Source organism: Ictalurus punctatus, chromosome 4 (assembly GCF_001660625.3).
Source record: "Ictalurus punctatus breed USDA103 chromosome 4, Coco_2.0, whole genome shotgun sequence".
Taxonomy (NCBI): domain Eukaryota; kingdom Metazoa; phylum Chordata; class Actinopteri; order Siluriformes; family Ictaluridae; genus Ictalurus; species Ictalurus punctatus.
In genome coordinates this window covers 15,335,989-15,352,239 of record NC_071284.1, presented here as the reverse complement: position 1 = coordinate 15,352,239, position 16,251 = coordinate 15,335,989, and the positions used below count along the sequence as shown (strand labels likewise).

The window sequence follows — 16,251 nt, the reverse complement described above, 5'->3', positions numbered from 1 at the left end:
TGGCCTCCAGACATCCTGATACAGAAAATAGGGTGCTAATTAATTATTAACCTCGAGCTTGAATACAATATAAAAAATCCTGTAAGTAAGCAATATGTACCATTAGCTAGAATTTGATTGCTCCCTAGCTAATTGCATTAGCCGCAAGAATGAAAAAAAAAAAACACAGTATAACCTAGACAAATATAGCCAGTTAATGTTAGCAAATTAGCAAAACTTAATGACTTTGACATGCTTTTTCAAAGTAAATGGTGATTTTTCCATGATAACAATTCATATCTACTACAGCAATGGGGTCACCTAAATTTATATCAGTCTTTGATTACTCCAGCATATTGAAATATTTTACTGAGGTATGGCCAAGGGTACTGATCCTCAAGTTCCACATTGCAGACCAGTGTCTTATCCATATTCAAATGCATACTGATAACTACAGTAATAATTACATTGTGTAGCATGAAAGGGCACAGCAGATTTTTGTTTATTTATTTTTTTGCAGGATCTCATTCAGTTGATGTACAGTATAACATCATATGAGGCATCACCAAGAGATACAGTGGTGCTTGAACGTTTGTGAACCCTTAAGAATTTTCTATATATCTGCATGAATATGACCTAAAAACATCAGCAGTTTTTCACACAAGAGAACAAAAATCAGAAATCTATCAAAGTCTGATCTTCAGAACACATGTTTGTGGAAGTGTATAATGGCACGAACAAAGGAGATTTCTGAGGACCTTAGAAAAAAAAGTTGTTGAAGCTTATCAGGCTCTAAAAGGTTACAAAACCATCTCTAAAGAGTTTGGACTCCACCAATCAACAATCAGACAGCTTTTGTACAAATGGAGGAAATTCAAAACTGTTGTTACCCTCCCCAAGAGTGGTCACCCAACAAAGAGCACTCCAAGAGCAAGACATGTAATAGTCTGCAAGGTCACAAAGGAGCCCAGGGTAACTTCTAACTAACTAAAGGCCTTTCTCAATTGGCTAATATTAAAGTGCACCTTTTATGGTTTTTCAAATATTACCTTTCATGTAATGTTATAGAGCTGTTTGTGTAATGTAATGTAAAAATGTGTGCAAAGTTTAAAAAATTAAAGCGCAAGACAAACCGGGTTATTGACTCCTAAAAGAAGGAATCGATTCTGAACAGCTGAAATGAGTCGTTAGTAATTCCAGACTTACTTCCTACACAAACCTACACAGGTTTGTAAAAAAAGAAAAAGAAAAAAAGCACGCCTCTGGTCTTCTTTGGCTGCTTGGTAGACCTGTCACAACAGACTGGGACATCTGACCAATCACAGCAAAGTAATCTCTCTGAAAGGAGGAGTTTAGAGTGAATCCTTTAGAACGGATCATTTAACGGGTCGTTTTTGACACTAAGGGGAAAAAAGTAATGCTGCAGTTTAATTTTTGAGCACATTAAAGTATTTTTCGACCTTGGATGCATGTAAATCTATTGTCTGAGACCTCTGAAACAAAATTAGGCACATTTCAAAACTGTAATAGGTGCGCTTTAATGTTCATGAGTCCACCACCAAGAGAACAAAAAACAACAATGGTGTACAAGAACAAAGCCACTGCTCTCCAAAAATCTGTGTAATTATCTGATGATGTTTAAGTCATATTTATTCAGAAATATAGAAACTTTCAAGCACCACTTGAAAATTTGAAGCACCACTGTCAGATCTTCAAGATTTGTAATGAGTATCGTGTATGTGTAAATATTAATGTAAGGAGAAGAAAGTAAGTAATTATTTTTTCTTGGAAATATATTTAGTAAAAATAATAAGTAAATCATAAGTAGAAATACAAATATGCCATTTCTGAAGTAATAATATTGAACAACCTCCAAATAATACTTCTAAGGAAGAACAATTACTCAAGTATTTTACAAGACTGGAAGTAGTCCAATGCTATGTAACACCATTTGTGGAAGATTTTAAGTTCCTGATTTGAAGTTTCTGATTAAAAAACAACAGCAACAACAACTTCACAAAGGACACATATAGAAACACTATTAAAAAAAATCTTTTAAAAATCTGTATATCTAATATTTTAATTATTAAACATTGTTATTATTAAACATTGTTGTGTCTTCTTAAGGCATTTTTGGTGCTCACCTTCTATTTCCTGACCACCACTACCTAAAACTTATTAGGGGGCCAAGCACCGAATGTGGGTAGGGTCGAATTTGGGCCTAATTGGGAAGTATGTTTATGGTCATAACTTTTGAACCATGTGTAAAAAATTCCCTGGGTCAAGACGAGTTCAACGCACCCTATGACATCAATTTTGGATTTTGTAAAAACTTTTGGATTTTGCTTTTTTACTACTCCTACAAATTTTGTCCAATCACATCACCAAATTTGGTACATCATCAGCCTCACAAAAGTTATTAAAAGAATTTTGAATACTCCAAATGGTTTGTCTGTAATGGGAGAATGAATCTTACAGAGAAGCCACCAAAGAGGAAGTGAAGCTATATCTAAGCAACCACCTTGCACAATAACGCAAATCTAGGTCGGCATTCTCAGGACCTTGCCCTGAGACTATGCAACACATTTTGTGACCGTGCTACTTACTGGTAAAAACCGTATATTTGTGTTCTTATATATTTTGTGTATATTTTTAATTGTGCAAAACAATAAAAGACACAATCAAAAGAAGCCCTGTCTAAGCAAAATTTATCAAAGGAACTCTGATATTCAAAACTGTTCTCCAATAATGTGCTGGCAAATGCATGAAACTACAAATCATTCTTGGAACCCTTTGCCTATAGTTATGGTTCTGCTTTTCTGTGATCACTTATGCAGCAATTGTAGCGCATATATGAATGTACGGCTCACCGAGTTTGCTTGGCCCTTGAAAATGCTTAATTTCCATTGTTTTCCAAGCACAGCACTGTTTTAAATTAAAATGAAAGAGGTACTATATTACTACAATATTTGATTTGTTTTGTGGCTGCCAAATAAATTTGCTTTACACGTTTACAAGAATTGTTCAATAAAAATGCATCTACAAAAAAGCTACAAAATGCTTCAAAAAAGTTGTCTGTCTGCCTGGGCAACAATAATTACACTAAGGGTGACTAGCAGTCAACTAAACTTAACCACCTTGGCAGTAAGAGTCACAGTTTAATCTACTGCCAGTAGTAGCAGTAGTGAAGAATTGCCTAAGCATCTTCTCATCATTAACTGTGTGTAGTCTTTAATATCACACCTAGGAGTTAAGAGAAGCTCAGAACTGTAGGCTAGGTCATATATCATAAAGCCTATCAAACTTAACTCATAGATATAATATTCAAAGAGAGCATCTTAACCAGTAGGAGGTTCAGTCTGACACCCACCATCTGCAAATATTACTTTTATGAGGCTTTTGGATCAACTAGGCCCTAGGAACTAAAATAAATGAAAGTAAGATACAGAAAGCAGCACGGTTATACTTTAATAAGTAACTTTCAATCTAAGCCTTTTTTTTAATGCTACTTTGTTATGTAACAATATTCCCATACCTTGTGAACAAGTTGAGTTAGACAGAGATCAGATTGACTTGATCAATTTTTTTAATGAAAATATATTAAACATATATTTTCCAGTTATGCAATTTACAGTATGTTTTTTTTTTTTAACATCGCAGAGATATTCCAAACCCTTAAACACAGATTTGAGAATGAAATAACATTACAACAAATACCAAGTCAATATTTATTTTCACTGTGCTCCTTTTTTTCTAACTGAATAGGGATTCTGACTATATGCACAACATGTAGTACTTAAATGTATAAACATGTTCACCAACTTATTTCTGCTGACATATTCTGATATTCAAAATACAACCAATAGGGTGTTAAAAAGCCAAGAAAACATTTGAGGCAGATGGATTTCTTCTCAACATTGCCCTCCAGTGAAAAACATTTCGCAAAAGGTGAGTGGAAACACAACATAGTTGTTGCCATATTACAGTATAGCGAAAGAGACTTACTCTTAGCTGAGCTTTAAGGGTTCAATAAAATGTACTATTTTAATACACTATGAGGTGGTTAAACATTTTTATTGAGCTATTAAAAGAAAAAGAGCCTACTCATAGGAACAGACCTGCCGTAATGATTAAAATACATTGCTGGCCAGGAATGTGCCTAAAGGAAAAATCTTTTTCCGTTATTAAACAGAACCCCTTGGCTAATATTACCCTGTCCAGCAGGGTACAGCACTGCAATGGAGAACGGCTTTGGCATGCTGCTAGATACGAAGCCTTATCTAGAACATAGGAAAAATCTGGAACAGTGCACAGCAAGTCACAGAAACCTGTTCAAAAATGCAGACTATGACCGGAGTGGGAGAAAGGTGAGCAAACCTACTGAAAGGAATAACAAGCATGTTGGGAATGAAACTACTTAACAGTTATAAAGATCTACTCTTTCTCCACATGTTTTATAAGCATTGTTTTCCAAATCCAAACTGTTTCATTAGAATATTTTAGCAAATTGAATTACCTTTCCCTCATTTTGGCAGTCTATGTGTACAGTCTGCCAGACAGTTCACAATAATGCATTGCTCCCACCCTGAATCAGCCCCGTTGATTAAAATGACAAAGCGCTGCATGTCTGCTGCCATCACTTCCCTCATGCTAACATACAAATTTATTAAAAATCCTCATCACTGATGAAAAATGGCATTAAGTACTTCTACATACACATTTAAAATTCTAGACACCCTTAATATCTCATCAATAGTAATAAGAATGATGACAATTATTATAATCAATCAGGGCAATAATTACATTATAACAATAATAATAGTGAATAATGACTAAAAACAAATTTTCAGTTGTTTTTTCTCCTCTTGTTCAAAAAATTATACAGTTCATCCTTTCTTGTTGCCCCACTACTTCCCCATCTTCTTACAGAAACTTATATATTTACATAAATTCATTTACAACCCATGTCACTATTCACTGATAGTGTGTATAGTCTTTTTTTCCTTGGGGGTGGGTCTGACGGTGTGGTGGATAGAAAGCACAAAGCATGGACATGGGATAAGTAAGTGGGACTCCATGCATGTGTGATCTCAGTGTCTCTATAAGCTCCCATGTTTGTTTTCACATGGAGAGTAGGTGATTGAGGGCCATGCGGAATTGCTGGGTACAGCCAGACAGCTCGCGGACCCTCTCTGTCATGTCCCGTGCTGCCCCTGGAGATGGGTACTGTAGGGCAGCAGTCTTGGTGCTAACTACAATGTCTTTCAGCTTTTCACAGAGTGTGTTGCTGTGCTGTGCCACCCTGCTCCGCACCTCAGGGGATTTGGCCTGGCGTGAAACTGTATCTCCAATGAAGACCAGCTTATGGGCACTGAGGATGACGAACTTGCTGTGGGCGACAAAGATCTTCGGCGGCTGATTGTTGTTGATGGACGAATAGAAAGCATCGATGGCATTGGTCAGTGTGGTGATGTTGGCTTCACACTGCTCTGAGTAGAATAGCAGCAGCTGCCGGTCACCTGCACACAGTTTGCTGCGCGATGGCGGTGGGTAGTGTGGGGGCGGGGTCCAGCCGGAGATGTCATTATTGATTGGCCGGCTGACTTCCTGCTCCAGCCTCTCAAACTGCTTGAGCTACAAGGATGGATGCAAAGGAAAGAAAATCATTATTTTATTCCTGTTTTTAATACAATACTAATATCAAAACTCAAATATCAAAGTATTGTGTTGTACTGATTTAATACTGACATTCCTGACTGAGATCGAGTGTCTGCAAGTTTCTGATTCTAAGTTATACAAAACATCACAGACATTATGGCAACATACTCACATGTAAGCGCATGTTGTGTCATTTAACATAAGATACAATACTTTGCAAAAGTCAGAGACCATTCTTTTGTCTTCAATCAAATGGCCATTCAGTACTTATTTATTTGGTGGCAAACAATAATAAAGGGAAAATGTACAATACATTATTTCCATTTTCAGTCAGCCATGCAGAACTTATTTATGCAGGTCAATACTGTACTGTACATCATATTTCCCATTTGATCTGTAACCAACCCAGCATTTTTGACCAGCCTTGGTACCAGTACTCAGTATTGTATTGATGCATCACTGCTAATTATGTTAACACTGGTGTTAATTTCATTTTTGCCATATCTGCTTCCTTAACATTACACCATAATTTCCTAATTGATACATTAATACATTACACAGACTGATATATATATATATATATATATATATATATATATATATATATATATATATATATATATATATATATATATATATACATACACATACACACTCACACACACACACACACACACACACACACACACACACACACACACACACACACACACACATTAGCATTCACAAAGCCATGTAGTTAGTGACTGACCTGTTGCTGCTCCAGCTGGGTCTTATTGTGTCTAGTGATGCTGCCTTTCTCCAGCAGCTGTCGCTGGTTCTTCTCAAACTCTTCCTTACCCTGAAAGACAACAAATCCATTATGGTTATATTTCATCAGTGAAGAAACCTTCCTAAAATACATTTTGTATATAATTTTCACAGTTTGCAGTTTCATGTTTTTTCTGCCCTGACATGCCTACTTAAACTCGTGTAGGTAAAACAATTTAGTTTGCACATATTTTGGCATATGTCATTTCTATTATAGCCACAAGGAGGCAGTGTGGGTTAAGCGGACAAAGTCATTTTCCATTTGCAATATCTGAAACCCCATTGTTTGCCACCATAGTGGTTGGCACATATCAAGAAAAAGCTCTTTGATTGCGAAATGTCTGCAGTAGTGTCTGAAAAAAAGGTACCACAAAGTAAAGTCCATGCAGCTGGATTAAGAGAAAGTGTATTTGGACTATAAAGAGAAAACAGGCCAGAACATGGTCAGGAGTGATTGATGATGGCACCTTAAACACTACACTAGGGGATTAGGTGTGGAGCCCACATGAGGGAGGACACGGAGGCCATTGCTTATTCTGACAGCAGTGCAGTCATGTGAGAAGCCACCTGCAACCCTGGGTTCACACTGTGACTTGAAGTCAGTTACAATTACAGCCTAAGGAACGTATGACCAAAAAACCCCACAGCACTAGTCTTTTCTCTAGCCTTTCCCTCGATTTGGCAAATTGAACTCTATCTCTTATTAAGTGATACGTTAGGTGTTATTAACGAATTATTAAATGTGTTAGAGTGGGGCAAGCAAGACAACCTTGTTATGGTCATGTCAGGCTTGGCTTGTTCAGTTGTGACATCTGCACCATATATTCAAATATGTTGCAGTAGTTTGATTAATTTATTTACTGGTGATGTTCAAAGTTAAATGGGTTACAGAAAATAGTGTATAGCTACAGTGGTAATAAGGCATCAAATAGTGGGGTCCTTGGGTTGCCATATTATTCGTATTTATTTACTGGTGATGGTAAAAATCAAAGGTCTAGACTGATTTGCCTCCTGTACCTGTAAATGTACATAGTCGTAGTCCTCCATCCAGCCTTCTTCTGTGGTTTCATAAGGCCGCTCAGGAGGCTCCTCTTCGGCTGTGAATTTGGGTGGCGAGGGCAGGGGACGTGACTGGATGTTGGTCCTGTCGGGTGTGCCTGTCTGATAGGCTGAGACATTAGAGCTGTTGCTGCTCAACTGGCCCAACATGTCTGAGGTCTGTTGCTGTTGCCTGTTCGTCCGTCTGAAGAGCAACGTCGCATTGCCATGCAGGAAGGACGCTAGCTGCTTGGTGTCATCGGGCACAGCACGGGCACACATGACCAGCCGGTCCAGGTCGTCCCCACCACTGTTGGCAGCTGGTGCTGGGAGAGCAGCAGGAGCCCAGCTCAGGGCGTCCAGCGCTTGACTGTGCTTGAGCAGACCTTGGAAGGCCTCATCCATCTTCTGCACCTGCTTGCTGAGCTTGGCCTGCAGCGTACGGTCAGTGGCCTGGGCAGCATTGGCCACAGCACCACGAGAGAATTCCAGTAGCTCCTTGACTGATGTTCGTAAGCATTCAGATGCCCGTCGAATGGCGGGCAAATTGGCATCCATTTGGGCAGGGCTCCTCCAATCACCGCTGACAAAGGACATGAGCATTGAAGCTGAGGTATCCACAGCCTGCTGCAGGCGTGACAGCCGCTCCATGGCCTGCTCAAGGTCTAAGGAAAGCAGGCGGCTTGGTACTGTGCTGTCCCGCACTGGCACTGTGTCCAGGGATGAAGTGGACAAGTTACTGCGTGTGCTGCCTGTGCTGGAAGCAGATAAGCGCTTGAAGCTCACTGTCAGTTCCTCTGTAGTAGCACCCGCTGCATCACGTACCACCTGTGGTGGTACATCATAGACGTAGTCACCTGATTCCTCAGCAACTGGTGGGCGCTCACGTGGGAAGTCATAGACGTCACCCTGGTGCAGGCTGCTGGGGATGTCATAGATCTCCTGTGCCTCAGCCTGTGGTTTGCTAGCTAGCTGAGGGGGTGGCACATCGTACACATCTTCAGGTATCGGTGGTTCAGGATTGGCTGCATTTAGACTTGGATTCTTCATTTTGGCAAAATGAGGTGGGACATCGTAGGTCTCCTCCTTGATGAGCGCATCTGGAAGGTCCTTACTCACAGATGGGGGGATGTCATACACCTGGAAGGGAGTACAGATTGCTCATTACAAATAAGTCTAGTGTAATTTAAACTTCTTGGCAACTTAGACTTTAACACACAGGTCAAACAGTTATTACATTTTATAATAATCCACTATAGTGCCCATAAAACCAGCTGGTACCAGAACCATGACCTCCTGGAACAGAGCCAGTGTTTTCCACTCATTATACAGGATTTGAAAGGCCACAGCATTCTTATTAAATGCAATAACCCACAACTACAATATTTAGCATAGTGGTTCACTTGGTTCTAAACTAATAAACTTGTCTCTTTTGAGACAGTTCTCCAGCTCAAAGATGTTAGGTGCCCTGCATTAATTTTATCTCACCGAGCCGTGTCTCTGTGTATGAATGCACGTCTCACCATTTGCTGGGAGAGCAGCTGGTTCTTGTCCACACTAGGGGGGGTGTCATAGATTCCCTGCACATTTCTGCTGGTTGGTCCTTTCATTACCATGGGAGGAGTGTCATATACCTGTAAAAATCAGTCATTGAGTCACTGAGTATAAAAAAAAGCACAAACACACCAAAAATATGAAGGTACTTTTATGGACATTCTATTTTTTCCTCCCCCCTCCCTACAGTCACCGATTTTTTTTGTTCTTTGTCCTCCTCCTCCTCCTTTCCTCCCACCATTCTCATCCATATCATGGTGGAACAGAAATTATTGATGTAGCTGGATGAAAAAGAGTCAGGGTAGCATACACATGATAAACACGATAAAGCTTCACTGCCACTTAGAATCCCATATCGCACCTGCACACACCCACATGCACAAGTGAGATCAGTGGTGCGTGACGGAAGACTGGACCTGATGGGAACAATCAGAAGATTTGCTACACTTAATCCCCCACGATTGCTCATCCCACTAGTCCTTCTGCTACCTGTCATATAGCCATTTTCCACTGACAATGTGCTTGCAGCTAATTTTAAACTGTTTCTTCGCACCCCAGTCCAGCAGCTTTTCTGTGCTAGAAGCAAGAACTGGTGACATCGGGGCTCTGTAGAAATGTGTCATCGAGTTGCAAAGACAACTGAAACTTCAAGTTATTTTCATGACAAATGAAAAGCTGTCATGAAAATATTTCTGCAAAGCAGCTTTGCAGAAATATATAAACACAGGATACAGATTTTAAGTGTGTGAATTTATCCCCATTGAGCAAGCCGGTGGTGACGGTGGCAAGGAAAAACTCCCTAAGATGATATGAGGAAGAAACCTTGAGAGGAACCAGACTCAGAAGGGAACCCGTCCTCATCTGGGTCACAAATACACTGGCATACACTGGTTAGTAACATACAACACAATAAACACATCCACACTAATGCCTATGTATACACACCCAATGAACAGCATGTGATTTATGATTAAAAAAATGAAGCTTAAGTTTCGTTACAGTACATTTCAACAAATGGGACACGTACAGTTTGGGAATGCACTTTACATTATTTTAAGCCAGAATGTCATTTAAAAAAAGAAAGAAAATAAAACACACATACACACATACTAATGAAGACGTATACATGTATCTCCACCTAAAAACAACCACAGTGATTACTTATTACACTACTGTGTGCATTGTTTATACACAGATATTTCATCTAAACATTCGTGTTGCTCTGTTATTTCACTTCAGCTCTATATCGTTCTCTTAGCATACACATGAGGAAAAGTGGGTAGAAGAGAGAACGAGTGAATATTCTCCATGTCCTACTAGAACAGAGAGATTATTGAGGCAGCTGGATGAATAAGAGTCAGGGGAGTGCTGATACATATAATAGGACCCGCTGCCACTGTTATTCTCCCATTTTCTGTCTCTGTAGTGTGTCTGATCACAACCTGGTACAAACCAAACACCTTCTCTGCCACACAAATGCCTTATCTGTACTCTCTCATGCATTCGTTATCTCCTTCTCCCTTACTCTTTCCTTCTCTGTATCTTCCTCTCCTCTCCCCACTCTTTCCTTCACTCTCTAGCTGCATCCCGAGGGTGTGTGTGTGTGTGTGTGTGTGTGTGTGTGTGTGTGGGTGTGTGTGAGAGAGAGAAAGAGAGACACAGTGGTACAGATCTTGCCATTTCAAGCTCACAAGTGTACACACAGACTTTGTACCATGGACATTTTGCTTCACACAGATTGAAAAGAAATTCAGAAACACACACACACACACACACACACACACACACACACACACACACACACACACACAAACAAAGTCGACCTTCTTTTTCAAATGCCTCTAGCCACTGAAATATGTGCTTCCCCTGCGAGTAATGCATGACCTCCTCCAAAAATAAACTGAAATCCAATATGAGTTTGATAATACAGACTGAGAGAAAAAAAAGAGAGAAAGAGTAAGGGAATGAGAATGAGAGCAAAAGGAGACAGTGAGATAGCATGGATTTAATAGTGCAAAGCGCATCAAACATTGATGAGAATGGAAACGCTTAGATAAATGATGCCTGGTAGAATGTCTGCTCTAAGAGAGAAAAAGGCAGCCATCTATCAATCTGTGCATACACACACTCATGTCACTCACATTTATGACACAAAAAACTCTTATTGGACAAGAAGGTTGGATATCATACTGCATATATAAATACGGCAATGCCATATTAGCACTTAGCTCACTGAAGTCCAGGTGGCTGGACTGAGCTCAGCTCGACTCGTAACTACTGTCCTACAGTCACAGTCTCAGTTCTGACCTTCAATTTTCAGGGGATTCTGGGTAGCTCAGCTAGCTGAGGCATTGTTTATTACTGTGGCTGATGTGAAAGTACAATGGGTTGTGCTGTCTTTAGGTGTAAAGAATGGCAAAGTTGCTTTTACCTTCATTGTGCTAGGTCACATAGACCAAATTTACTGATTCTTACATAAAGGGTGTTGAGCAGCTGCTTGACTGATTAGCATGACACTAGAATTCTTTGATAGGTTGTGTGGATATTGTTATTTTCCTCATTTTCACCAAAACTGTATGCTCCGTGGTCATTATACCTCAACTGATGTGATACATTTGATGTTAATGACGTGTGCTTAATGTTCAGTTACCTGCTGGTTGTATAGGCCACGGGTAGGTGGAACGTCATATATGTCCCGGGAGGTAGGCAGGTGTCGGGGGACATCATACTCATCCTGTTCTGCGTTCCCCGTGTCATACACATACATTTGGCCAACCCGTGTGGGCACCACCACCTGAGACAGAGACAGAAGGACAGATAAAAGGTTAAATCTACAATCTGTTTTGCTTTGGAGGAGGGAAGTCAGCAACACATACAAAGCTTTTCTGCCTGGTTTGCACTCATCTTTACAATAAATGTCCAAAAGAAATACAGTTTTCCCTGGCTGGCAGCTGGGGTCCAGACTGCACTTTTGTTTAAACACTTGTTTTCTGAAACTTTATAACTGGCACTGCATTCTGCTCCAGTGACTTTTACACCATGTTGTTCCCTATCATTTCCAATCAGAACAGGGGTCTTTGGGGGTCACCGTGGGAACAAGTGCGGTCCTATTGTCTGCCTGTTTACTCTCTCTCTTAGGGTGTCAGAACTGTGTCAACTTTCCCAGCCTTAGAAAGAAAACACACTCATCGTCTTATTTTGACTGCAGTGCAGACTCGTAATACTGCCTTCACAACACTGAGATGTCTACTGCTCACTGACACATGGGCCACAACACAACTCCCTTTCATAACACTGTGATTGAATATGTCTACTCAGAGCTTAACATACCCTACTCTAGTATATATATAAAATGTATGTAATGTTATCTACATAACACCATTGAATAGCTAAGGATAACTACACTAAATGCATCTTGATATAAAACAGTGGTTTATACTAGAGTATGATATGTTAAGCTCTGAGTGGACATATTCAGTATAAAGTCTGTATAGTTATGTCTGTGTCTGGGTGGAACGTACAAGGAAAGTAAATGTGTGTGTGTGTGTGTGTGAGAGAGAATGAGTGAGAGAGAGAGTTCTTTGTAGGTCTAATTTATCTACGACATTGATCCCTTGAGGGTGCTGAAGTCACTGAGACATAACTGTACTTCAATCAGACCAATGCACCCTTCATTCACTTCCTTATTCAGTCTGTTTCTCTATAGGAAGACAGCATACTGTCTCACTATACCACAGAAAAATAACCCCATCGCCACTACACACACACACACACACACTTATTTCAGTGAAGTAAACACTAATACAGGAGTGTTTGCAGTGGGGTTTTGGGGAAGATATGGGCAATCAAATTAGGCTGTTCTTCTTTGAGTCAGATAAAGGCAATTTTGAGATAACGATGATGGGCTTAAAAACTGTAGGATACTGAGGATATTAACTTATTGACAGGCAGAATGAAGAGCCTCACACAGAGAGATGACAATTTGAACACTAGCTCAAATCTCGAGGTGTATAAATCCAAAATTTTCTTTATCTGTGTAGAACTAATCTCTCTCACGTCTAAAGCCGGGTGCACACTGTGCGATTTTTAATAGTCCTTTGAGACTGTTGCTGGTCAGACTGTATGAACACGATCCCCGCTGTAAGCCACATCACACTGTAGGATCTCAGTCGTCATTAATGTCGGACTGTACGACGGTCAAGACGTGAAAAACGTACGCACGCAAGAAAGACTGGTACGGAGGAGAAGCCGCACTACAGGACTGTGCTTCAAATCTTCTGACACTGCCAGAATTTAATCGGAGGACAAATTCGATCGTAACGGCGATTAATTGGCTGTTGGGGAACGTGTCAAACTAGCCATCAAAGACTGCAGATTTGTCTCAGACGACCAAATTGTGGCCAAAATCGTACAGAGTGAACCCGGCTTTACACGCATGCGCTCTGTAATGCAGTAAACATTGCTTGGAAAAGCATCTAAGTTCTGACCCTTTTCCTGTAGCTCAGGATGAGAAAGAGACTCACTGAACTTTACCTTTGTGTGTATATAATCAATGTCTCTCTGATCCTGTAATAATATTTGCTCTCTCTCCCCTGCCAATGGCCCGTTACTAGCTATGTGTAAGTTGTTAGCCATTAAACAAATCTGACACTATGTCGCTCCTAATTCAACTCAAACTCCTCGAGTGTGTCATCCCATCCTCCCGTCTCTCTCTTACTCTTTTACTCATGTCTTCTGCTGCTCCAGAAAAAAGAATGACTAAAGAATGACACGTTATTTCTTATTGATGACAAAACTACCACGATTCAGTCTCCCTCCGCCTCTCTCCCTGCTCTGTCACTGCTCCCCAGTCATGACTTTAGCTAATGGGAACATTCTCCATGGTGCTGTAGACACTTTCACACACATTTAGGCGCCTCTGCAGGTGCGCGCGCACACACACAAACACACACACACACACACACACACACACGGCCTGTTTTATTGTACTGCAAATTCTGAGATAACACTGGAGTACCAAAATAAAACCAGAATGTGTGTTTCCTCATAGTCCAGGGGTCAAAAATCTCACCCTATCTATAATTTGCTTCCTCTGGAGAAGTCATTATAAACCATAGAGTCATTTTCTAAGAGAAAAATGTAGAGATATCATGTAAAGGATACAATATATACACATATGTAATGCAAGTTAACCCAGTAAGCACCAACGGCACACTTTAATGTATATATTGTGGTTTTTACATTTTGCATCTTGGTCAAATATCTCCAAAAATCTAAAAATTTACTAATATTCACTTAAAACTATATACTCTATTTGCATTTCTGTTGCTATGAGACATGATGTGTATAAGCTTTACATTATGTAATTATTAATCACAGCGTACCAATTTACAATAAATGGTTTACAATTACCTGACAATTTTTCATTTGACTATTTTATGTATCTTTTATATTTATAGTTTATTATTTATGTAATTACTGACAATGTACTGTATGTCTATTAATAAATTACATATGCATTTATATTGAATATTGTACACATTTCTTTCCTAATATTTTCAGTCCAATTATATTTTGCTAAACAATCAGTGTTCAAGTTTTTATACGTATATTTTATATAGATATCCTCCCATAAAAACAGTATTATTTAGTGTTGGATGGACTATAAAAATTAAAGTTGATTTTTTTTTCATTTGGCAAAATAAAAAATATATCACATAGGAGACCCTCCAATGGTTAATTAATAATGTATTGAGTTCTTTTATCCTAAATAACATCTTTTGTAATATTAATCAAAAAATGAAATTAAAAAGAGGAAAAGAGGGGAACAATTAAGGCTTGTGTTAGAAGGATTCAAATAAACTATAGAGAAATGCAGATAATCATTTGACCCCTAGGACTATACATGAAAATAATCCACCATGCATTTAAATAGATTAAAAGCCACATTATCCACCATTTGCACAGTTAAACATGCTAGTCCCTTTGAATGCCTTTCACTTTTGCCTTCCACCCTAATCACCTTCAGGAGCCCACTGAGACCCACTGAAGGGCTTTCCGAAAGAAACAGCAATCAATAATGTGAATTATCAATGAGCGTGGCAGAAAGCCATATGGTCCACTGACTATCACCCAACCTCTCATCAATGTAACTAAAAGGATGTTTGTAAAGAATGAGACGTGAGTGTGTGTGTTTGAGGAGGGTGGGGACCAGCTGTCACAACATTCATGGGTTGGTTGCCTTAACGATGATGTCACTAAGAGACGTGGGTCCTCTGCGGTGCCATGCTGGACAAGGGGAGATAATAGTACTGTCTGACCACCATGACAGATGATCAAAAGTCACGATCACAAAACCCCAGTGTGTGTGTATGGGTCACCACTGAAGTGAGGAACAGATTGCATACCATCAGTCCCCCCCAAGCACCATTCCAAAATCTAAGGACTCCCCATGACACTCGCTGTGACCCCAGCTGACACAGTGGCACATACCACCACTCGAAATTGGTATTCAAGCCACTTTGGAAACTGCTAATCTCTGAAAGGCATCTAATGTAAGTACTAGATGTTGTAACAATACTAGCATTTATTGTGATGAAATGCAAACTTAAACTTCATTTAATTATGACAGTGATGGGGGTGTGGAATAAAACTAAATAAGACTTCCTTTTGCTGTGAAAAAACATCAGATTAAAGAGTGGTTCTTTTTATTGAGTATTATAAGCAGTAACAATAATATAAGAACATACACTGACTAAATATGATCAAATTTTTCTCATTCTCTTTCAGCTGTTTAACCACATCACTATAGTAACATTATCTTACAGTTAAGATTACTTAATAATCCTGACTGTGTGTAAATTTGCAAATCGTATTACTGCTTATATTTTCCTTATGAAATTAGTATGTCCATCTTTATTTTAAACCGGACTGTACTACTTCAGCTTCTGTAGTTAGTTAAATTAACCTTCAGCACAGTCGTTGAACAGAGTGCACTGGTTGGCTACAGAGCTTGAGCTTTGAGTAAAGAGAATGATCAGATTACAAACACGTTCACATTTCAACAAAATGCTCTCTCTCACCTCATGCATTTATACGTACAGACCCAATACACACAAGTTGATATACAAGTGGTCATGCATGACAATACACTGTTAACCCCAACAACTCACACACTGGCCATCTGTGGAGCAAGCTGTCCTAGCCTTTCTG

General features: G+C 39.5%; 1 protein-coding gene across 6 annotated transcripts in view; it reads right to left on the bottom strand.

Annotated features, from left to right (window-relative positions):
* Positions 1-3,547: 3,547 nt before the first annotated feature.
* bcar1 (BCAR1 scaffold protein, Cas family member) overlaps positions 3,548-16,251 on the bottom strand; it is an 83,578-nt gene continuing 70,874 nt past the window's right edge. For all 6 annotated transcript variants that reach the window (XM_047155096.2, XM_047155095.2, XM_017466320.3 and 3 more), the window contains 5 exons: positions 11,690-11,833; positions 9,009-9,119; positions 7,465-8,625; positions 6,389-6,478; positions 3,548-5,613 (listed from right to left, as the gene is read on the bottom strand). In XM_047155096.2, coding sequence (XP_047011052.2) covers positions 5,101-5,613; positions 6,389-6,478; positions 7,465-8,625; positions 9,009-9,119; positions 11,690-11,833 — 2,019 coding nt within the window. In that variant the 3' untranslated portion in view covers positions 3,548-5,100. The remainder of the gene's footprint in view (positions 5,614-6,388; positions 6,479-7,464; positions 8,626-9,008; positions 9,120-11,689; positions 11,834-16,251) is intronic.